The sequence below is a fragment of the Pan paniscus genome, chromosome 2, assembly GCF_029289425.2.
Source record: "Pan paniscus chromosome 2, NHGRI_mPanPan1-v2.0_pri, whole genome shotgun sequence".
Lineage (NCBI taxonomy): Eukaryota > Metazoa > Chordata > Mammalia > Primates > Hominidae > Pan > Pan paniscus.
Window position 1 is genome coordinate 5,195,487 of NC_085926.1, and position 23,339 is coordinate 5,218,825.

Below are 23,339 nucleotides of genomic sequence, written 5' to 3' on the forward strand. Positions count from 1 at the left end.
GTTATTGGAAAGAGGGTGTTAGAAGTATTGAGGAGGTGGGGATGGCATTAGGGAAGGGTTGTGCCCTGAGCTGGGTAGGCCCGTTGGTTGGTAAACCTTTGTTGTCTTTGAGGAGGCCAAAGAAGCCTTGCATAGACGCCTCACACTTGCCACTTACAAAGAGTGGAAAACTTAATTTTTTGTACTCTCCTTCCTTTAACTCCTCTCAGGCTTTGCTTTTTTTTTTAATATTTTTTTAAAAATTTATTTTTAATTTTTGAGGATACACAGTAGGTGTATATATTTATAGGGTACATGAGATATTTTGGCACAGGCATGCAATTTGTAATAATCACATCATGGAAAATTGGGTATCCAACCCCTCAAGCATTTTTCTTTTGTGTTACAAACAATCCAATTATACTTTTAGTTATTTTAAAATGTACAGTTAAATTATTATTGACTGTAGTCCTCCTGTTATGCTATCGAATACTAGGCCTTGAGGAAAGTATAAAACCAGAGTATTGTCATGCTGACTTTGAAACAGGAGGGTACTTCACATCCCCAAACTAAATAATCTGTAATAAAAATTTTTCATATTTTTTGTTTGTTTAATTGACAGGGTATTGTTCTGTCACCCAGGCTGGAGTGCAGTGGCATAATCATTGCTCACTGCAGCCTTGAACTCCTGGGCTCAAGCAGTCCTCCTGCCTCAGCCTCCCGAATAGCTGGGACTAGAGGTGTGCCCCACCATGCTCGGCTGATTTTTTTTTTTTTAATTTTTCTGTAGAAGTGGGGTCTCACTTTGTTGCCCAGGATGGTCTCAAACCCCTGGCCTCAAGCAGTCTTCCCGCCTTGGCCTCCCAAAGTGCTGAGATTATAGGTGTGAGCCACCAAGCCCAGCTAAAAATCTTTCAGATTTTAAAAAATCAAATGTATTCTAATGACTCATTTAACAAGAGTGAATTTGCCATTAGAGTATTATATAAAAAGTACACATAGAAAATTTCGGTGCTAAACACTCTTACCGTTTCTCTGTAGTCATATATGCTCCAAACTTATCTTGCCTCAAGTACATGTGACTTGTTCTTGGGGAGGTATCAGGTAAGGAGTTAACATGAAGTGAATAAAACCTGAACACTCTAAAAAGAGCAGATCTGTCTAAGATAACTATGCAAAGTCAGTTCTCACATCCTCAATTTGGGTTGGAGGATCCAAATTTAAAGTTTCTTTGAGTAAATGTGGATATTATATTTTTGTAATCCTGTGACTGGTTAACTGTAGTTCTGGCTTTTGGGCATGTGACCATTCTCAATTTCTTCTCAACTGTATTGCTATTAAAACAACAAAGCAAATCTCAAATTAAGCCAAACAAATATTGGCCCCTCAAATGCTTAGGTACTACTAGCTCAAGATGGCCTCCTCTGCATTCCTCTTTCTTTGGAAAGTCCTGCCCTCTTTCAGAGTCAGGCTCGTCTTGTTTCCGTGACGCCATCTAACTGTTTGAAGATGATTTTCCTTTATTTGCTCAGTTCTTCTTTTGATTCCTTTCCTTTGAGCTGCGATTCTACATTTTAACCTTATTTGAGGATTGAGTACTGTTGTGTATTCACCTGCATTTCCCTTTGTCTTGTCTCTCCAGATTATCAATCCCTTGAACGCAGGGACTGTTTCTTATGTTATCTCTGTGCCTACACCACACCAGGTAGATTTCTGAACAGCTGTTACAGGTTAAGTATACATGGGAATTTAAATTTAAAAACACATATGTTTGATTTTGTTAGCTACATAGTCAAAAATTTTCTATCAAAGGCCATGGTTTTCTCCATCTTTTCTGTTTTGAGGTGAACTTTAAAAATTTACAGTGGGGTGAATGCCATGAACATTTGTACCTGGTGAAGTAAGTGGAGCATTTAGTTGTGCGGTTCAGCCAGCTGGTTACAGGGAAAGGTATTGAGTTCTTGCTGGATGAACTTAAAGGTATCAGGTTAGGCTGGAGATTGACAAGAATATCTACAAAGAACAAATCCAGAGTCTGAGCTGCATGGTGGGCTGGCATAAATGGAGTCATAATAATTTCATGCTGTTAGGCCAGGAGAGTTTTATGGTGTTTTTTTTTTTTTTCCTTCATCCTCACTCCCACTTCCCCCTTATTTTGGCACCTTTTGAAAGAGGATGTAGCAATTATTTGGTAAGAAAGAATTAAAAGTGTTCTAATGAGTAAATACCCCAGATCTTGGAGAGGATTTGTCTGACTAGAGTGGAGAGAAGAAACCCCACAGTTACTGCAAGTAATTTTTTTTTTTTTTTTTTTTTACTGTGGCAGCTCATTAATTTTTAGTGACTGGGCATTGTAAAAAATATTTTAAAACTGGGTCTATTTTAGTTATAGATTACAAGGCAAAGCACAATAAAACATGGAAAGGAGTTCAGTGCTCACAGTGAGTACCTTCCTTCCATGGGCCTGTGCAGGTGGATAGAATGACACATGCCGCAGATCTGGGTGTGACTCAGGAGAGGGGAGTTACATGTGGTTCTCCTGATTACCATCTAGCTTGGATGCTACATGATGAGGGAGCTGTTTTCTGATGAGGTGGGCTGTTGAAGCCCACTCTGTTTCTAAGCGGCAGAGCAACAGAGTGAAATATTTACACAGAGCAGAACATTCTTGAGTTGGCAGAATTGGGCGTAAGGATCTCCCTGTCTCCTTTGAGCCCCTCCTGCAACCCTTGCACTTTTTGTACCTTTTTTGGCTGTCACTTGCGCTTGAGAGGCATATTTGAATCCATAGCTCTTGCTTTGAGGGGACCTTTTGCTATTGTATAAGTTTATTTCCAGAAAATCAACAAATAGAAAAAACAGGTACAATTTTCCAGCCAAGCAGTTTTCTGACTTCCCAGCTTATAGGAAATGAGCTAGCCCTAGTTCCTAGACTATAGCCCCCATATATATCTCGTTTCAAAAAAACAGTATCTAAAATTTTTTTTTTTTTTTGAGACGGAGTTTCGCTCTGTTGCCCAGGCTGGAGTGCAATGGCATGATCTCGGCTCACCGCAACCTCCGCCTCCTGAGTTCAAGTAATTCTTCTGCCTCAGCCTCCCTAGTAGCTGGGATTACAGGCGCCTGCCACCACACCCAGCTAATTTTTGTATTTTTAGTAGAGACAGGGTCTTGCCATGTTGGCCAGGCTGGTCTTGAACTCCTGACCTTGGATGATCCACCCACCTCGGCCTCCCAAAGTGCTGGGATTACAGGCGTGAGCCACCGCGCCAAGCCTAAAATTTTACTATAAATTCTTTGCTTTAGATTAGATGGTGTAACAGCATAAAACAAGGCAACTGGAGGGTTCAAATAAAATGAGACCTTGGAGCTGTTATGCCTCTTTCACATAAGCCCCATTTCCCCCAGCTGAGGCACAGGCCTTTCAGAGACCACAGCAAGCCATCACAACACGAGAGGTGCTGTGCACCAGAAGCTTCTCTGACTGGAAAGTGAGATAAGGACCCATTAGGGTGATCCAAGGAGCAGATGAAGTGCTTTGGGATATGATGGAACACTGCAGATATCAATGCATCTTGCTGGAAATAAAACTGGAGCTTTTTTGCTTTGGTTGCTAATAAAATCTTTAAACAGTTGTCTTATGTCTTCTCTTAACTATCATTTTTTCCAAGCTTCTGCACTTATTTTCTGGATTTTTGGGAATGGGACAAATAAATAAATGAAGTCCCCAGAATTTCTCAAACTGTCCTTTATTTTACTAGTTCTTCATCCCTATTCTCCCAGATGTATTAGTTTTTTTGTTGTTGACTTTTTTTTTAAAGTGTGACAAAGACATACCACAGTGCCTGAGGAGCTTCACCCTTGTCATCCTGAAGTTGGTTTCTTAAGGTTGTTTCAGAATGGAAAATTGGTGTAGATTATGGGGTGAGAGGTATGTGCAGAAACGTTTATGTAGCTCCAGTCAAGAAGGGAGAAAGGCCTCAATTCCTGCCTAGGTTCATGTTAAATGATATCTCAGAATTAACGGAAATAATGAAGACCCTTTGGATGAGTTATTAATGAAGAAATGGTGTAAAGAAGTTAATTTATGCCCCCAACCATAGGGCAGATGAGTAATATTGACACTGTCAATTAATGTATTTACTTCTTTTTGTGTGTAATATAGGCTGTGGTGTCTAATCTCTGTATTAAAGTATTACAGGTGGGTCGTATGACAAGGGATCTCCTTTAGTTCCTAATGGTTGTGAAATCAGAGCTTTTTAAAGTTGGACAGGACCAAGGAGATTGTCTATGGTGATAAACCTGAATCTCAGAGAGGAGATGACTCAATGCCTCCTGACTTCCTGTGAGCATTCTTTCCACTCTGGTACAAGTGTGTCTCCACAGTTCTGTGACTTGATTCTACTTATGGACACCATAGAAAGTGTTACTTTGGGGGTAGAAAGACCTTTGCTGTATTAATTCACCCATAATTAGTTCCTGAATAAATAAGAGTTGCTGGCAGTTATAGTTTCTGATGGGTGTTTACTTTTATTGTCTTCTCTTTTGAAATAAAGTCTTTTTGTTGAATTTTAATTTTCTTTTTCAGTTCAAATCTGAACATCAATGATGTACTAGGGAACTACTCATTGACTCTTGTTGATGCATTGGATACACTTGCAGTAAGTGTTCACCTTTTTTTAAAAAAATGAATTAAGATGTTTTAGAGTTGATTATCCCTAGTTCCCTCCAGCAGTGGGAATTCCAGGGAGCCTGATAAGTCAAAATGTATCATTAGCTTTGATAACTGTTATTTATTTTAATGACCTTAATGGGGAGAACAAGAAAAGTGTTGAAGGTTAAATGAGGGGAAATGTGATTCCATTAAAAAAAGGAGAAGAAATGTACGATTGATTTTAGGGAACCTATTTTTTTTTTAACCAGTTTCTATCTTATTCCCTAAAAGAACCCATAATGAAGCTCATTAATATTGATAATTACAGTCGTTGCTATTCCAGGAGTAAAAGAGAGAAGATCTAAGGGTTGGCAGGTACCCTGAAATGTCATCTAGCCACCGGCTCCCCCAGGAGCAAGTTGGAGCCCTAGCGCCCATCCTTATGTGGGGCTCCCTAGAAACCCTTCTCTTTCATTTGCTACTTCCTGTTTTGTGGACACTCCATGCCTGAGCTGCCAACGTGGGTGCTGGCATTACCGCCTCATCCTGTGGTTTTGCTCTTTGACTCTGGAGAACTAGAGACCTTTGAGCAGATATGCAGAAGCACCTTGAAGGCAGTGTGGCACTCAGTACATGGTGCCATGTCTGTGTGCTTCATCTGCTTCACCTTTTGTCATTAAAGCAGTTTCCAGGGGACTGTATTCCAGCATAGTGTTGTTTTAAAATCTTCTTAGTAAAGGTGATTTTTACAACCTCTTTGCTTTCCTTCATTGTCCAGCAAGTCTTTACCATGAGAAATATCTTATTGCAGTCTAGCCCAAATGTTGTACTTTTATTTATTCTTGTTTCTTTTAACATGCCATAGAAGAGTTTAAAGCTGTCTGTTAGGAGTTAGAATTGGGGCCGAGCGCAGTGGCTCGCGCCTGTAATCCCAGCACTTAGGGCGGTTGAGGTGGGAGGATCAGCTGAGGTCAGGAGTTTGAGACCAGCCTGACCAACATGGTGAAACCCCTTCTCTACTAAAAGTACAAAAATTAGCTGGGCATGGTGGCGGGCGCCTGTGGTCCCAGCTCTTCAAGAGGCTGAGGCAGGAGAAATGCTTGAACCCAGGAGGCAGAGGTTGCAGTGAGCTGAGATTGCGCCACTGCACTGCAGCCTGGGCAACAGAGTGAGACTCCATCTCTGGAGACACACACACACACACACACACACACACACACACACACACACAAAAGAATTGGGTAATGTGCTAGCCAAGTTTGCATTATGATTGTCTAGTATCTTGCTAGTAGTAGAATTACCAGAACTCGGAAAGAGCTTGAGAGATCATTCTACGTCCTCATTTTATAAATAAGTAGTAGAAATAGGACTAGGCCCTTGGTCTAATAGGAAATCTGGGGTACTGATTTAGTATAATTTAAATTACAAAGCAACTTAGTTTCCCAATATCTCCTTCCGAAGTTATTGCTGCTCTGTTTCAGTCATTTACCATCACTGATCAAAATGTGCCCAGACAAGTATGTTCGACCTTAGAGCTAATTTGTTGATGATACCAGAGGCTGACTCAGCCTACAAGTGTTGCTTAAAGGAAACGTCCTAAGACTCACGTATAGCTCATGAAAGCCTGCTCCTTGTCCCTGAGAGCTTTGTCGTCGTCGTCGTCTTTTCCTTCTTCTTCTTTTTTTTTTTTTTGAGAGAGTCTCGCTCTGCCGCCAGGCTGGAGTGCTGTGGCGTGATCTTGGCTCACTTCAACCTTCAACTCCTGGGTTTGAGTGATTCGCCTGCCTCAGCCTCCCGAGTAGCTGGCTTTTTTTTTTGCCCCATTTTGTTTTTTTATCCCTCCATCTTGCCTGCTATTCTGTTGTTCACCATACTCTCCCCCACACTTAATGGTGTCTGGTGCACAGTAGCAGTGCAAATGTTTGTTCAAAAAATGAATTCTGACTAATGAAGCATTTCCCAACACAGATTCCAAATATACTTACTCCCTGAAAGAAGAGTTCTGTTTCTAAATGAACTTGAGAAATTCTGTATGTCTGGTCCCACTATTAGAGAGCCACAGTGCCCATCAGCATTTTAAAGACTCTGAGAAGTCCTGCAGTCAAACAAACAAACCCATTTAGCTCCTCTGTCCCATTCAGCCATTTTCAAACATGAGTGTGATTTCAGAACATAGTCACTCAGGATTCTATGGCTATCTGACCATAATGATAAACTACAATAAGTAAGAGTCGTTGACTTCCTTCACCTTCCTCACTTGATTTGAGCTCCTGTCAGCACCTGCAGCTTCACCAGATATTGTTGCTGGTAAACATCTGTAAGGAAACAGATCCATCTCTGTGGTTTTCATTGTAGAATATCCGGCCTTTAGTGCTTCAGGCTTATTTTTCAGGTGTTACTTCTGCTGAAGTTTTCCTTTTCTTTTGCTAACATTTAAACAGGCTTTAACAGATGTGCTAGGGAAACGCTGTGAAGATAGCAGTCCCCTGACCATTGGATGCAACTTGCAGCATTATTGCATCATCTTCTAAAAAGAAAGAACTGAAAGCTAGAAATGTCTGTACTTACTCTGTAGGTTACAGCAAAATAACGATGAGGTGGAAAAAATGTAGTTAGGCACAGCTTGGTTTTATACATTGTAGGGAGACATGAGACATCAATCAGTATGTGTAAGATGTACATTGGTTCAGTCCAGAAAAGTGAGACAACTTGAAGTGCTGGGGGTGGGGTGAGGGGGCACTTCCAAGTCACAGGCAGATAAAAGACAAATGGTTACATTTCTTTTGTCTTTTTTCTTTTGAGACAGAGTCTTGCTGTGTTGCCCAGGCTGGAGTGCAGTGGTGAGATCTCGGCTCACTGCACCCTCCACCTTCCCAGGGGTTCAAGCAGTTCTTGTGCCTCAGCCTCCCGAATAGCTGGGATTACAGGCATGCGCCACCACACCTGGCTAATTTTTTGTATTTTTAGTAGAGACAAGGTTTTGCCATGTTGGCCAGGCTGGTTTTGAACTCTTGGCCTTAAGTGATCCGCTCGCTTTGGCCTCCCTAAGTATGGGCTTACAGACCTGAGCCACCATGTCCAGCTGGTTGACTCTCTGATTAGCCTTTCACGGAATATACAGTTTACCTGTGACAAAGGTAGAGGAATAGTCACTTATGCCTTTGTCTGGCTTAGTGAATCTGCAGTTTTACATAAACAGTAGGGCAGAGGAAGCAATCAGATATGCATTTTTCTTAGGTGAGCAGAGGGATGACTAGTTCTGTCCTTTGTTTGTACCTGTGAAGATAAACTGTCAGTTTACATTGTCTGGGTGAAATTCAGCAGAATTGTTTTGAGGGGAAGATCTTGAGGCCCACAGGGAGTTTCCTTGTAGGTAAATTGTAAGGGACATATATAGCTTTTTTTTTTTTTTTTTTTTTTTTTGAATCTTTGTAGCTATCTTATTTAGGAATAAAATGGGAGGCAGGTTTGCCTGATGCAGTTCCCAGCTTGACTTTTCCCTTTGGCTTAGTGATTTTGGGGTCCCAGAAATTTATTTTTCTTTCACAGTATGTCCTTATGATGTCATTATAGTCTCAGGGTTGTCATAAAATTTAGAGTGGAATGAAATAATTTTGATTCAGGTTAATCTATAAAGTTTGATGCCCAACTGTGCTTCACATAGGAGAGAGTGGCTTAGTGTGACATCGTATCTACATACCCAAAATAGGAATGATAATTCTAGATCACTTTTTAAAAAGGACATAGAGCTGATTATTCATATGTTTTGTTTCTTTTAAATCAGTCACTGGTTTTATCCTGTGCTCCAAAAGATATTACCACTATTTCTCAAAGTGTTTAGGCATCTGGATAACAATCAACAAGTTCATTCAGTTTTCCACATGTTTTGGTCTCCTGGGAGCCAAGCACCCAAGCTGCTGATTTATTTGAGGAGCAGAGAGAAAGACATATTTTTGTTTCTTCAGTTTTCTGATTTATTTGTATACCTGCCAGAAATTTTAGAAACCACAATGCCTGGCATGTTAAATAAGATCATAGTGAAGTTTGCTGGAGAGTGGAGTTGGGAAGATGAGGAGTGCCAATGATTTTACAAGGAATTATTTTCACAGTTTTGTCCTTTGGAGACAGGACTCTTGAGTTGGAGGAAATGGGCCTGCCATGTGCTGGGAATATATTCTAAGAAATAACTGCTTTTCTGTCTCTTGTGTTTCTACTCCTATGGTAGCAAAACCACATACAGACATTTAGGTGACGTGACTGGGCTGCTGTGATGATATAGCCTCAGTTTCATTTCAAGTTGCTGTAATGACCTGTGTTCCTCTTTTTAAAGATAATGGGAAATTCATCCGAGTTCCAGAAAGCAGTCAAGTTAGTGATCAACACAGTTTCATTTGACAAAGATTCCACCGTCCAAGTCTTTGAGGCCACGATAAGGTAAAATAATGAATATTCATAAAATGAATTGGAGACTTCTTTTTATGTGTTTAAAGAAAAAAATACCTGTGGGGGTCTTTTTGCCACATGATCCAGGCAGGGAGTCCATATGGGCTTTATGGGTGCAGTGTGCATTTTTCATGTTCATATCTGTCAAAACTGGAACAGTTATTTCAAAGTAATCACATTCCAGACTGAAGGGAAAGACACGTTTGTATTTTGTTTCGTTTTTATAGATTAAACTCTTTTTTTTTTTTTTTTTTTTTTTGAAATGGAGTCTCTGCCACCTAGGCTGGAGGGCAGTGGTGCAATCTTGGCTCACTGCAATCTCCACCTCCCAGGTTCAAGGCATTCTCATATCTCAGCCTCCTGAGTAGCTGGGATTACAGGCACTCACCACCACACCTAAGTTTTGTATTTTTAGTAGAGATGAGATTTCACCATGTTGGCCAGGCTGGTCTCGAACTCCTGACCTCAAGTGATCAGCCTGCCTTGGCCTCCCAAAGTGCTGGGATAACAGGCATGAGCCACCATGCCTGGGTACATTTATGTTTTAACGGGGGTGTAAAATAGGTGTCTATCTAGTACAGAATTTCATGGTTTCCCTTTATAGTCTGATTTCATTTCCTTCTTTCACTGTGTCCTAGGACAACCCCTACATATTTCTGAAGGAAATGAGAGTTTCCCATCTTACCACCCACAGAAAATCACTGCTTACCATTTTAGTATATTTCTTTGTTAGGTATATCTCTCACTTCTATTTCTCTGTCTCTCTCTTTTTCTCTATTTGTTTAGTGGATTGGGATCGTGCTGTATACCTAGTATATTGTATATTGCTTTCTTTGATACATTGTGGTTATTTTCCTGTTTACATCTTTTGAAAATTGTATCAACTGCATAACATTCCAGTTCACAGATGTAATACTTATTTAAAATTAAATTGGTGAAAACCTTTGTTCTGACATATGTCACAGTCTACTTCAGATCTTTAGAATGGGACTTTATGGGTCTACAAGGACTTAGGTGTAAGCTGGTAGCCTGTGCCTCTTAGTAGGTCATTTTTTCCTCCTCCTCTTCACCTTGCCTCTTTACCAGATGTTACGGTGTTAGGGAAGTTGCTTGGCAGCCAAAACAACAAAAATTACTTTGTATTTGTTGTCTTACCTTTCTCTGTTTTTTTTTTTAAATTTGAATTAAATTAAATTTTTTTTTTCATTTTAGAGCAGGGTCTTGCTCTGTTGCCCAGGCTGAAGTGCAGTGGTGCTATCACGGCTCACTGCAGCCTTGAACTCCTGGGCTCAAGCGATCCTCCCACCTCAGCCTCCCAAATAGCTGGGACTACAGGCAAATGTCACCATGCCCAGCTTCTGTTTTTTTATGAGTGTTTTCCCCAAGTGAAATAAATCAAGAGTAATTTAATAATACTAATAGGTAATATTTATTCTGAGAACTATTAGTACACTCTTTTTTTTTTTTTTTTTAAGAGACAGGGTCCTGCTCTGTTACTCAGGCTAAAGTGTAGTGGCATGATTGTAGCAGCCTTCAATTTCTAGGTTCAAGAGATCGTCCTGCTTCAGCCTCCCAAGTAGCTAGGACTACTGGTGTGTGCCACTACATCCAGCAAATTTTTTTTTATTTTTAATAGAGACAGGGTCTTGCTTTGTTGCCCAGGCTAGTCTTGAACTCCTGGCCTCAAGAGATGCATCTCTCTTGGCAAAGTGCTGGGACTACAGGCATGAGCCACCGCACCCAGCCAACTCCCTTTTCTTAATGCCCTAAGATTCAGATTACCAAAATTGTTAATATTTTAAATAGCATTGTTTTTGGTAGTCTCGAATAAATGATTCCCTTTCTCTCTTTTAGTAATATGGTTAACAAAAATCAATCGTGTATTCTTAGAGCTAGAAAGGAATTCAAGAGGCCATTAAGTCAGGTCTCTCTGACGTCAGGCAGTTCTGAGTCTATGTGGATATGAACATACTTCTATCTTTCTGAATTGGATTATGTGCATTTACAAGCAACATGATTGTATTATCTTTTTGTTCTTCCTGTCATTAGGGTCCTGGGAAGCCTCCTTTCTGCTCACAGAATAATAACTGACTCCAAGCAGCCCTTTGGTGACATGACAATTAAGGACTATGATAATGAGTTGTTATACATGGCCCATGACCTGGCGGTGCGGCTCCTCCCTGCTTTTGAAAACACCAAGACAGGGATTCCATATCCTCGGGTGAGTAGACTGGTTTGACCCTTTGTGTTTGACAATTCACTATCTTCCTGGATTAAAATTCTTTGCTTACTAATTTATTTGGGAGAAGGAATGGGATGGAGGTAGATGAGAAATGCAGTGTCCTTGGAAGAATTTGGCCTTAAATATGATGTAAATATTTTAAAATTCATTCAGCATTTACTGAACATCCACTGTATGAAAGGCAAACAGTGATATATCTGACTTATTCCTTCCCCTTAAAGAGTTGATGTTCTGTGAAGTTCAGTATTCTTAAGTCCATTTACATGTGTGATTTATATTCTCTGCTACAAAGCAGTGTGGGGAGTTTGTCTTCATCTCTGACTTGGGTCTATTTTCCCAGAGATCCTCACATGGGTATTGCGGGAGCTCAGTGAGTGTGCTTTTCAATGCTTCATGTGGATCTTTCAAATAAAGGCTGCACAGACCAGCAAGTTAGCTGCTGATTTAAATGCCAGGATCTGGAATTAGATTATATATTTGTGACATCTGATTTGCCAAGCCCAGAAATCCTCTGGGAATTGAGTCAGCCTTTTAGGTAACTGACTGAGAACTGCCAGAGCACAGAGCCTTCATGATGAAACTGGCTGTCATATTCTGGTAGTGCCTCCTTTCTCGCCCAGTTTGAGGTTTGTTTAGGTGCTGAGCAGGAGTGAGTTCATAGTGGTTCATTTAAAATTTAGAAGAAATTCTATAGTTTGCCTTTGTCTCTAACCCTAAAGCCTGGTGCCTGTGTTACCATGAAGAAAACCTGCTGGAAAGAGAAGGTTTAGTGAAGTGTTATAGCCATTCCCTGAAGACTTGCTCTTATTCATAAAGCAAGGCTCTGCTGTTCTTATTGTCTTGTTTGTGTCTTTTAAATTTAATTCCCGTATTCACCTCAGATGTATCTTGGAAGGCAGAGGGCTGACTCTCACCGTGGTAAGCTTGGTTTATTAGCTGAGTGTAGTCTCTGAGACCCGGCTTTTCAGCTCTGTGGATTCCTTGAGTTTTGTCACAGTCCTTAATCTGTTCCCATCCCCAGGTGAACCTAAAGACAGGAGTTCCTCCTGACACCAATAATGAGACATGCACAGCGGGAGCCGGGTCCCTCCTGGTGGAATTCGGGATTCTGAGTCGACTCCTGGGGGACTCCACATTTGAGTGGGTGGCCAGACGAGCAGTGAAAGCCCTTTGGAACCTCCGGAGCAATGATACAGGATTACTAGGTGTGGCACCTTTCCTCGCCATTGGGACTGCACACTGCTTGGTCCCCTTTTCCTTTCATCTTCTCTGGGCTCTGCCCCCTTTTTTCAACTCAATTGACAACTCAGCAAGAATTGTGTCAGCTGTATCTAATTTCTTTATGTGACCCTTTGCAGAGAGGCTGCATGGTCTGATGGAAAAGCATTAAGCTTTTGTGTTTGAGGGCTCCCTTCTGATTCGGATCCCCTGGCATATTCCACTTGAAAATTATTGTTAATGGAAATGCCGTAAAAAGAACTGCCTCTGAGGCAGATTTTATTGCTTCAATGTAAGGTTCTAAATATAGGAATTTAGAGTTACTGATGGAGCAGCTTTTTCCTTTTAAAAAATCTGGGCCTGTGGTAGTAGATTGAAAGCCCAGATTAAACCTGTATGAGATGGGGTTTTTTCCCTTTAGAATGTTTGGTGAAGATGTTACTTAAAAATTATTATGGAAAATTTCAGAATATAGTAGAGAGAAACTATGATGAATAATGACCCCTATGTACTCATCATTTATCTTCACTAATTATCAGTATTTTGCTAACTCAAGGTGTTATTTTATTTATTTATTTATTTTGAGTTAGGGTCTCACTGTGTCACCCAGGCTGGAGTTCAGTGGTGCGATCTTGGCTCACTGCGGCCTCCACTTGCCGGGTTCAGTGATCCTCCCGCCTCAGCCTCCCAAGTAGCTGAGACGACCGGCTTGTGCCACCGTGTCCAGCTAATTTTGTTAATTTTATGTAGAGACAGGGTCTCACTGTGTTGCCTGACTAGTCTCAAACTCCTGAGCACAAGCAATTCTCCCACCTTGGCCTCACAAAGTACTGGAATTACAGGTGTAAGCCACTGTGCCCAGCCTAGGTGTTATTTTAACTCATGTAACTGTCTTCAGTTCTGAAATTTATGTATACATTTGTTGTATTTAACAACAGCAATAGAAATAAAGAAGTCACTCAAATTGTCAGCCTATCACCAAACAGTTGACCAGTGTCACTCCCGATTGTCAACTTTTTAGGTTTCCATAGACCCTTTCAGCCTGGCCTGTGTAACTTTTATATATTTTTCATTATAATATAAACATATATTTTGATTCTGCCTGACATTTGGCAGATCATTTGTTTCCAAGTTGTTGCCTTGCATTCATAATGACCACTTTTGTTGTTTTTATTATTATTAAAAAAAATTATCTTCTCCCTTTTCTTTTTTTTTTGTCTTTTGAGACAGGGTCTCCCTCCGTCACCCAGGCTGGATGGCAGTGGCACAGTCTCTGCTCACTGCAACCTCTTCCTCCCAGGCTCAAGTGATCCCTGGGATCAAGTGAACCCCCCATCTCAGCCTCCTGAGTAGCTGGCACTACAGGCACCTGCCATCGCACCCAGCAAATTTTTTGTATTTTTGGTAGAGACAGAGTTTCACCATGTTGCCCAGGCTGGTCTCGAACTCCTGAGCTCAAGCGATCCACCTGCCTCGGCTTCCCAAAGTGCTGGGATTGTAAGTGTGAGCCATCATGCCTGGCCACTTTCTTTTTAAAATCATCTTTTTTTGGATAAATTCCCAGGAATGGCAGTACTGGGTTAAAGTCTGTGAAAAACTCTTGGGTTTTGAAATGCATCATCAATCTGGAAAAGCAAAATGAGAAACCTATTTTTATTTTGCATTAAATGTTTATCCCCATGTTTGTGTCAGTAAATGCCATATATTTAGAAGATGTCTAGGCTAAGTTAGTGATAAGACTGATAAAAATGTTAGGTCCAAGCAACCACTCCTTCTCCTGTATGCCAAGGATAAAGGTGCTGAGGAGCAGTGTGGTTGGAGTAGGGGGCCTGTCTCCATCCATGTCCTCCCCGATGAGACAGCTGGGACCTCAAGTGCCTTGTTTATTTTTGCAGGCAATGTCGTGAACATTCAGACGGGCCATTGGGTTGGAAAGCAGAGTGGCCTGGGTGCCGGGCTGGACTCCTTCTATGAATACCTCTTGAAATCTTACATTCTCTTTGGAGAAAAAGAAGACCTAGAAATGTTTAATGCTGCATATCAGAGTATTCAGAACTACTTAAGAAGAGGGTATGTCTCCCTAACATCTCCTCTGTTGCCTTGTAAAGCAAATAGAATGCATTCTGAAGCGTTTGTATTTTTTTTAACACACAATCACAGGGTCTGTTTATCTCTGCCCTCACCTTACCACCTCTCCTAGTTTGTCAGTCATCTGGGGGCAAAGAGCTGTGTTATCTTTCTGTCGCTGCATAGCATAGTACTCCAGAACCTAGTGGCTTAAAACGACAAGCATTATCTCATGAAGTTTCTTAGGGACAGTAATCCAGGAGCAGCTGAGCCAGTCATTCTGGCCCAGGATCTCTCCTGAGGTTGTTGTCAAGCTGGTGGCCAGGGCCACAGCCATGCCAAGGCCCAATGGTGCTGGGAGATCCCCTTCCAGGCTCACTTTGGTTGCTGGCAGTCTTCAGTTCCTCTTGGCTGTTGGCTGGAGGGCTCAGTTCTTTGCCAAGGGGCCTCTTTGTAGGTAGCTCATGGCCACTGGCTTCCCCCAGAGTGAGTGATCTGAGAGAAAAAGAAAGAGGCCAAAATGGCAACCACAGTGCTTTCATGACTAATCTGGGAATGATATACCAATACTTCTGCCAGACCATTAGTCACCCAGATCAAAATGATACATTCATTGTGGGAGGGGGCTGTGCAAGGGTGTGACTCGCAGGAATAGAGGTTCTCGGGGGCCGTCTTAGAGACTTGCTGCTACTGCAGGGGCTGACACATCCCAGTGTTTAACTGTGGCTTTAATTGCAGATAGATCTGCAATGCAGGACAATGTTTTGGTTCTAATACTTTCCAAAGAACTGTTAGGATTGGTTTTTATACCTGGTGATAGAAAGGACAGTTACCACATTTTTTTTCTCTCTGAGTTTGTTTAAAACATTATTCACCATTTTCTGTTGTGCCTCCAGGATGACAGGAGAGAGAGAGCCATTTGAAGCTACAGTGGCTTCTACGTAGTGTCACTCTCTTTCCCAGATCTTTCTTTTTTTTTTTTTTGAGTCAGAGTCTTGCTCTGCCACCCAGGCTGGAGTACAGTGGTACGATCTTGGCTCACTGCAACCTCTGCCTCCTGCGTTCAAGCGATTCTCCTGCCTCAGCCTCCTGAGTAGCTGGGATCACAGCCGTGCGCCACCTTGCCTGGCTGATTTTTGTATTTTTAGTAGAGATGGGGTTTCACCATGTTGGTCAGGCTGGTCCCAAACTCCTGACCTCGTGATCCACCCGCCTCAGCCTCCCAAAGTGCTGGGATTACAGGTGTGAGCCACCACACCTGGCCCCCAGATCTTTCTTTGTATGTATTTCTATGTTAAGTGTCCAGTTTCAGTGCAAGTTATAGCTACTGAGCTTCCTGCTTGGATTTTCTTGGGTCCATTTCTACATTGCTGTTGTAGGAACCACTTGTATGTGCTATGTTTAAGTAAGGGGCCTTTTGAGTGGAATTTATTTATTTTTGCTTTTCAAAGCCACAAACTAAATTGAGCAGTAATCCCCAAGGGTCTTGCTCTGATGCATTTCTCCAGGCCCATGCTGTAGGACATTACTAGAGAAGAGACTCTTTGTACCAAAAGAACCAAGCTTTTCTGCTCAGGTGAAATCCAGCATAGGCCCATACTATATACTGAATTCTCTTATGTGGCAGGGCTCTTAAACCCAAAGCTCAAAGTGCTTTCTGCAGAATACTGTGAAATCCTGACATATTACAATGGCTGCATTAGGAACTTTGATCCTGTGGTAAATATTATCTTCTGCTAGAGTCTAATGTAGATAATTAAAGGCAGTCTGTCTCCAAAGGTTTAAGGAATGAGTTAGGAGAAAAAATTAATGTTAATTCCATTTCAATGAAACTACCAGCGGCTGCTGGAGAGGTAGAGATCTGTCAGTGAGCGAGCTTTTCACCACTGAATGTGCTGCTTGGGTCTGCAGGCGGGAAGCCTGCAATGAAGGAGAAGGAGACCCTCCACTCTATGTCAACGTGAACATGTTCAGCGGGCAGCTGATGAACACCTGGATTGACTCTCTGCAGGCCTTTTTCCCTGGACTGCAGGTATTTTGCCATCAGATTTCCTAAGAATAACCAATCACCAGAAAGGGCTTCTCCCTCCTTTTCTTTCTTTTTTAATACCCTGAGCATTCTCTGTCTCCTTTGGATTTGGGAGGTCACTGACACTATACGTCTTCATCTCTCTGTTTGTGAAATTAGTCTCCAGAATATTGAACAGAGCCATTCCACACAAGTGCAAAACCGTGCTTGAGAAGTGACTGTGTGTGATTTTTGTTTTTGTTTGTTTTTGTTTTGAGATGGAGTCTTCCTCTGTTGCCCAGGCTGGAGTGCAGTGGCGCAATCTTGGCTCACTGCAACCTCCGCCTCCTGGGTTCAAGAGATTCTCCTGCCTCAGCCTCCAGGGTAGCTGGGATTACAGGCGCCTGCCACCACACCCGGCTAATTTTTTGTACTTTTAGTAGAGACGGGGTTTCACTGTGTTGTCCAGGCTGGTCTCGAACTCCAGGCCTTAGGTGATCTGCCCGCCTCAGCCTCCCAAAGTGCTGGGATTACTGGCATGAGGCACTGTGCTGGGGGCTGTGTGTGATTTTTGGATAATCCATCGCTCAGTTGTTTATTCCTTGTTCATGAGTACACGTAATCTCTTTTTCTGTGTGCAGTTCACATCAATTTGGCATTAGTGGCCAGATAGGGAGGGCATTTATTTGTCTGGGTTGTCACTTTTGGGTTGGTTTTGTCTTTAACCGTATGTGTAGGTCAAGTAAGAACTCGGGGGCAGAGGAGAGCCCAGGCAGGCCCTTTGTGCCATGTCTTGTCACTCTAGGAATGGTATCTCAGCCTGATGACCTGTGTCTTCTCCTTAGGTGCTGATAGGAGATGTGGAAGATGCCATCTGCCTTCATGCCTTCTACTATGCCATATGGAAACGATATGGTGCCCTCCCTGAGAGATATAACTGGCAGCTGCAGGCCCCTGACGTTCTCTTCTACCCACTGAGACCAGAGTTAGTGGAATCCACATATCTCCTCTACCAGGTACTAGAGTTGTGTTTTTTTTTTTTTTTCCTTTCACTGCCTCCCCTGACCCCAGCAGTTCATTCTTAATGAACATTTGCTGAGTGATTTAGGGTTATGTTGTTTCATAGTGACTCTGATTGAGTTACCCCCTATCCGTAGTCTTGTTAGTGTTCAGTGTCATTCGTAACTTCACAGGACAGAGAAGGCATCTGCAGTCAAATATGTTTTTAACCTAATATTCTACAAAGCTGAATCATGTTTTTACCGTAGGACTTATAACTCACATCTTTAAGTATTCATGAGGAAGATTTGGTACTAAGGTGTTTTCCAAATGTATGTAACCAGAAGACCCGTTTTTAGGATGCAATTCTGCATCAGTGTACTGTGGAGCCCCGGTCTGTGTAACAACTATTCAGACAAAAAGAAAATTCATTTTCTTGGTTGTAAAGGAAATCATCTGGGATTCATCTGGATGTCTGTTTTTGTTTAATGTTTGTGTGTGTGTGTGTGTGTGTGTGTATATATATACACACACACACACACAAAAACATATGTAATAGTGTTCATCCTTTGTGAAATTACTTCAGTGGCAGAGGGAATGTGACTTTAACTGTGAAATGTCTTCTTCCTGACGGTTGAAGCCAGGTATTTATACTTCTGTGCATGCCATACATATATACACACTGAGAGTCCTCCTCCATCCACATGCACAGCAGCACGAGTGGTTAACTCACCAAGACACTGGCCTTGGTGAAATTCAGTAGGCCTGTAACAGATGCCCACCGTGGGCCAGCCCTAGCAAGCAGAGCCTGAGTTTTAGAAACTCTGGTAGTGGAGCTAACACTAAGATTTGAATTTATTTATTCAACAATTTTTTTATACCAAATCCTTGCCATTTGCTCCAGATGAAAAAAGGGGAAAGAAATCCTGTGAAACTGGTAGTAGTCCTCATGCCTAAAAAGGGACTTCATGAGTTTTAGGTAACCTCTCAAAAAAGGGGAAAGATAATAGCCACCTGTTTGGCCTTTCCGAGCCCAGTAGAAAGACTGTACACGGAGGATGGCGTGCCGGTTACTGGCTGATTTCTCCTCTTAAGCTTAGTCCTGTGGCCTGTGAGCTTACTCCTCTTTGTTTCTGTCACTGCTTCTTTCATGTTTTCTGTTTCTCCTTCACGTTGACAGAGATGTCTTGCACTCTACAGCTTTACCCTCCGAAGCCACACCGTGTGCACTTTTAATCTGGAGACTGCTAACCTTGTTGTTTGTTGCTGCAATCTGGCACTAGGCATGAATTAAAGATCCCCAACTTTTAAACTGTTTGTTGGATAAAGGCTTATCTTCCCAGAGAAGTTTTTCTCTAGTAAAACCATCTAAGAGTATGTGTGAGAAGAGTAGGCAACTGAGGACTGATTTCTCAGGGTGATTAGAGAGGAAAGGGTGGCGGCCTCCTTCCACACTTCGGAAAGCCTTGTTCCCATCAGCCTTGCCTCATGGTGCCATAACTGGAATGGTGGCAAGGTCCTCTTTCCTGTGCCTGTGTCTTAAGTTTCTGGAGAGTTCCGAGGCAAGATAGAAATTGGATTTGTTCTCAGATATGGTGCTGTCAGGGTGGGCATTGTTTTGTTTCTAATCATGATGGCAACCAAAGTAGACTATTGTTCTACCCTGGAACAGATGGTCTTACCCCTGGCTAAAGTTAAACAAGTCACAGGTACTCTCTGATGTGAACTGACGGAGTACCTTAGTCCTCTAACCATTGTGACCCTGCAAGATAAATGACCTGGACCCTGTTTCTTCCTTTGGCTGGCGACTCGTCTCCATGGGGAAGCCCCGCAGTCACCATGATGTTTGTCGATGGCATGTCTTCCAAGCCCATGCTGGATCACATTCTCTCGTGTTCTCTCTAGGCAACCAAGAATCCCTTCTACCTCCATGTAGGAATGGATATTCTGCAGAGTCTGGAAAAGTACACAAAAGTCAAGTCAGTTTTCTAAGTTCCTACCTTTTTCTGTCAGCCACTTTTAATTTATTTCAAATTGTTTTGGGGAAATATCCTAGTTTGCATTTTAATTTATAGAACCAGGTCATTAATGTTACATTTACAGGGAAATTGCTTACCTTTTGGTGTAGTAGAACCTTTCCATTGTAGTGAGAACTGCCCTTTCTTTTCCGTGAGGTTCTAGCAGATTATGGGTGTTCATTCTAACTTCTTTCCCCTAGTTATATAATAACATATACGCTAAAATGTTTAGGGAGTACAGAAAATATAAAGCAGTAGAATATTATCACTGTAATCTCCACATACAGAGAAAACTGTAGTCAGTATTGAAATGTATGTACTTATAATCTTTTAAATATTTTTATATATGATGTGTGTATATATGTATATATAAGAAACATACTCGATATTTCAATTTTGTGACATGCTTTTTTTTACCTGCTGTTTTTTTTTAAAGTACTATCTTAAATAATAAGTCAATACTCAAATAATAAGTCAATTCTCAATAATAAGTCAATTCTACAAGTATTAGGACTAGAAATTTAAATTAGTCCTTTTAAATTTGTTGCCAGTCATTTTCTTGGTGCCACGTTATGCTTCTGGCCAGCACCCCACCACCAGCCCACACCCTGTAACTCACCTGATAATTTAGCAGCCAAAAGCACTTGCTAAGTATATTTGCAAACAACCCAGGCTATAAAAAAGGAGAGCCCTTCAATGTAAACATAGTTTCATATGGTGTTGGATGACTGGTTGATTATTCTGATAAGAGAATGTTTCTGCTTCTTAAGTGAATCAGCAGGTGGGAAGGAAGAGAGGCAGGACTGACCGGATGATTGTTTTGTAGGTGTGGGTACGCCACGCTGCATCACGTCATTGACAAGTCCACAGAAGACCGGATGGAGAGCTTCTTTCTCAGTGAGACCTGTAAATATTTGTATCTGGTATGTGTGTTGCAAGATGAACCCAGGAATATTTAGTATTGCTTAGAGCAAGCATTCGCATAGTCTTCCATCTGACAGATACTTACTGGCTACAGCTACATGCTGGACATTGTGCATTCCCAGGATGCAAACGCTGTCAGAACCAAAGGATATTACTATCTTCTTTCACGGTTTCCAACCTTGTTGAAAAGTCATTTGTCATGTAAACCAAGAACTGAACTTATGATTACAAACTGTGGGAAATGCTGGTAACGATTGATACAGAACCAGTGTTAGTTCTGAATCTAACTACAGGTGGTCGGGGAAGACGCCTCTGAGGAAGAGAGCTGTGTTCATAATGGCTTCTCACTTCTCTTGATGTATGTGATCTTAGCCAAGACCTGCAGCTCAGCCTTGTCTCTGTCCATACACACATCCTCAGGCACATGATTGTGTGTGTGTGTGTCTGTGTGTCTGTGTGTGTCTGTGTGTAGAGAGAGAGAATTTCTGGACCTGGACGAACCCTTTGGTATTACCCAATGTTCATATGTTCATCATTTCCCTCACAAGAACTACAGCCTACACAGAGGTCAGGCGACTTGCTCAAAGTATGGCGATGGCTGTGGCAGAGCTGAAATGTGAACTGTGGTCCTGATTCCCTGTCTGGTGCTCTTTCCACCTCACCGCTCTGCCTCGTGCATACAGCCACTCTCGTGCCCCCTGCCACTTTCCTCAGTATGGCCACATAGAAACACAGGGCAGGATTTCCAGATTAGAAGATAGCATGGCAACTGAGAACTTGGGCAGAGGGTCAGAGATAGAAGCAGCTGTGATAAATTGTGTTTATCTAGTTCTGTGGTTCCTAGGCCTGGGGCTAGCTGGGTCCAAATCACCCTGGGCCCCTTGCTAAGATGACAGCCATATTAAGTCAGAATCTTCAGAATAAGTGGGCTCAGAAATCTGTCATTTTGACAAGTGCCTCCAGTGGTTTCACATGAGCCAGGTTTTGGAGCTGCTGGTCTAATCCATTAAGACGATACTCTTCTCTGTCTGGGGTCTTTTCACAGATGACTGCAGAGGTATGTCCACCAGCAGCCCATGTGGTCTGTCCAGTGGGAAGACAGCTGTCCTGCTGTCGATTCCTGTGTGTGCAGTGGTTCTTGCTGTCCTTGCAGGTGGCTCAGTTCTGCTAAATCAGGCTGCTCAGAGCCTAGCTACGTATTTCCATCCAGCAGCCACTGGTGTCAGAAGGACGTTAACAGGGCGAGTTTTAGAGTAAAAGGAAGGTGACCCTGTAGGGTGTGCTAGCTGAAAGAACCTAGAGTCTGGGGAGAGGAAAACCTGTGGTCTACCCTGTTCTTCTCTTGTTACTGTGTAAACATTGACAAGCTGCACTGAATCTCATTTTTCCTCATCTTGAAATAGTTTAGGTGACCAGTAAAGTTTCAAAGAGTTTCTAGGTATTCATTCATTCAACATTCACAGAACACTTGCCTTCTCCTGCACTGTTGCATCCCATATTGGGTTAGATGTTCTTTCTAGATGCTCTTTCGTTCCATGTCACATGCACCATTGAGGGAAAGGACTGTGCCTTGTGTCCATTGTGTCTTCAGAGCCCAACCCTTGTTGTGCAAGAAGTGAAGTGAATGTTGGCAGATGTGTTGGGCTCTGTGCCAGGCCCTGGGGAAATGGTGGTGGATAAAACTTGGTCCCTCCCTGTCAGCATTTACAGTTCGGGGTCTAGGTGTGTGTGAGGTTGGGTGTAGTTCTACAATTCCAGCAGGAGAACTCTTAGGTAGCACATGGAAATCATCCAGTGAACTTTCATAGACTACCTGTGCTTGGGCCTTAGCCTCGGAATTTCTGAGTCTCTGTGTCTGGGCAGGATATGTGTAGGGGAGAGGCAGGTCTGGGCATCTGAGTTTAGATGAAGCAGGTGATTCTGCCTTGCAGCCTGGGTTGGGCACCACAGTTGTCAGTCAATTCCTTTTCACCCAGTTGTCACTGAGAAGCATGAGGCCCAAGCAAATTCTACTCCCTGAGTAGCTGGGACACGCCCCCATGATTCAGTTCCCAGTGTGCTACAATTATTGGTTGTATCTTTTTCTCCGTTCCCTCTAGCTGTTTGATGAAGACAATCCAGTACACAAGTCTGGAACCAGATACATGTTCACAACAGAGGGACACATTGTATCTGTGGATGAGCATCTTCGGGAATTGCCATGGAAGGAATTCTTCTCTGAAGAGGGAGGGCAGGACCAAGGGGGAAAGTCTGTGCACAGGCCGAAACTTCACGAGTTAAAAGTCATCAACTCCAGCTCCAACGTGAGTTGCTTTTTCCAGGGGTGATTTGCATATAGAGGAAGAGAAAATACTATGAATTGCTTAGTTGTTCAGACTTCCTGACAGAAAATTGATGGTGTACGCAGATTGGGAGATTTGAAAACACCTCCGAAAGACACCATTTACATAGCTGTTGTCAGGGTGTAGGGAAACCGCAGGAGCAGCGGTGGCATCATCACTGCTGGCTGCAGGTGCTGGTGGGGAGAGTGGCTACAGGATCCTGGAAGGGGGGAGTCTTGTGGGAGGCGTGAGCACTCAGCAGGAGCCACGGCTCAGATCTGACTTTCAAGGCCTTGCCTGGAGGGAGCCGGCAGAGTCAACATGTGACCCCTCCCCGCTCCGCCAGTTGCCTGCTGGAGCATCTTCTTGGCTGCCTGGGGCAGAAGCTGGAGGCCGAGGGAGCCTGTTGATATGATCCATCAGTGGACCTGGAGGGGCAAATGGAAGACATTCAGCAAAATCATTT

The 23,339-nt window shown here is 42.5% G+C and overlaps 1 protein-coding gene across 2 annotated transcripts in view; it reads left to right on the plus strand.

Moving 5' to 3' along the window:
* EDEM1 (ER degradation enhancing alpha-mannosidase like protein 1) overlaps positions 1 to 23,339 on the plus strand; it is a 32,380-nt gene that overhangs the window by 3,082 nt on the left and 5,959 nt on the right. For both annotated transcript variants that reach the window (XM_034955685.3, XM_014344136.5), the window contains 10 exons: positions 4,568 to 4,640; positions 8,964 to 9,067; positions 11,126 to 11,297; positions 12,340 to 12,523; positions 14,432 to 14,606; positions 16,515 to 16,635; positions 17,457 to 17,627; positions 19,516 to 19,589; positions 20,455 to 20,551; positions 22,652 to 22,855. In XM_034955685.3, coding sequence (XP_034811576.2) covers positions 4,568 to 4,640; positions 8,964 to 9,067; positions 11,126 to 11,297; positions 12,340 to 12,523; positions 14,432 to 14,606; positions 16,515 to 16,635; positions 17,457 to 17,627; positions 19,516 to 19,589; positions 20,455 to 20,551; positions 22,652 to 22,855 — 1,375 coding nt within the window. The remainder of the gene's footprint in view (positions 1 to 4,567; positions 4,641 to 8,963; positions 9,068 to 11,125; positions 11,298 to 12,339; positions 12,524 to 14,431; positions 14,607 to 16,514; positions 16,636 to 17,456; positions 17,628 to 19,515; positions 19,590 to 20,454; positions 20,552 to 22,651; positions 22,856 to 23,339) is intronic.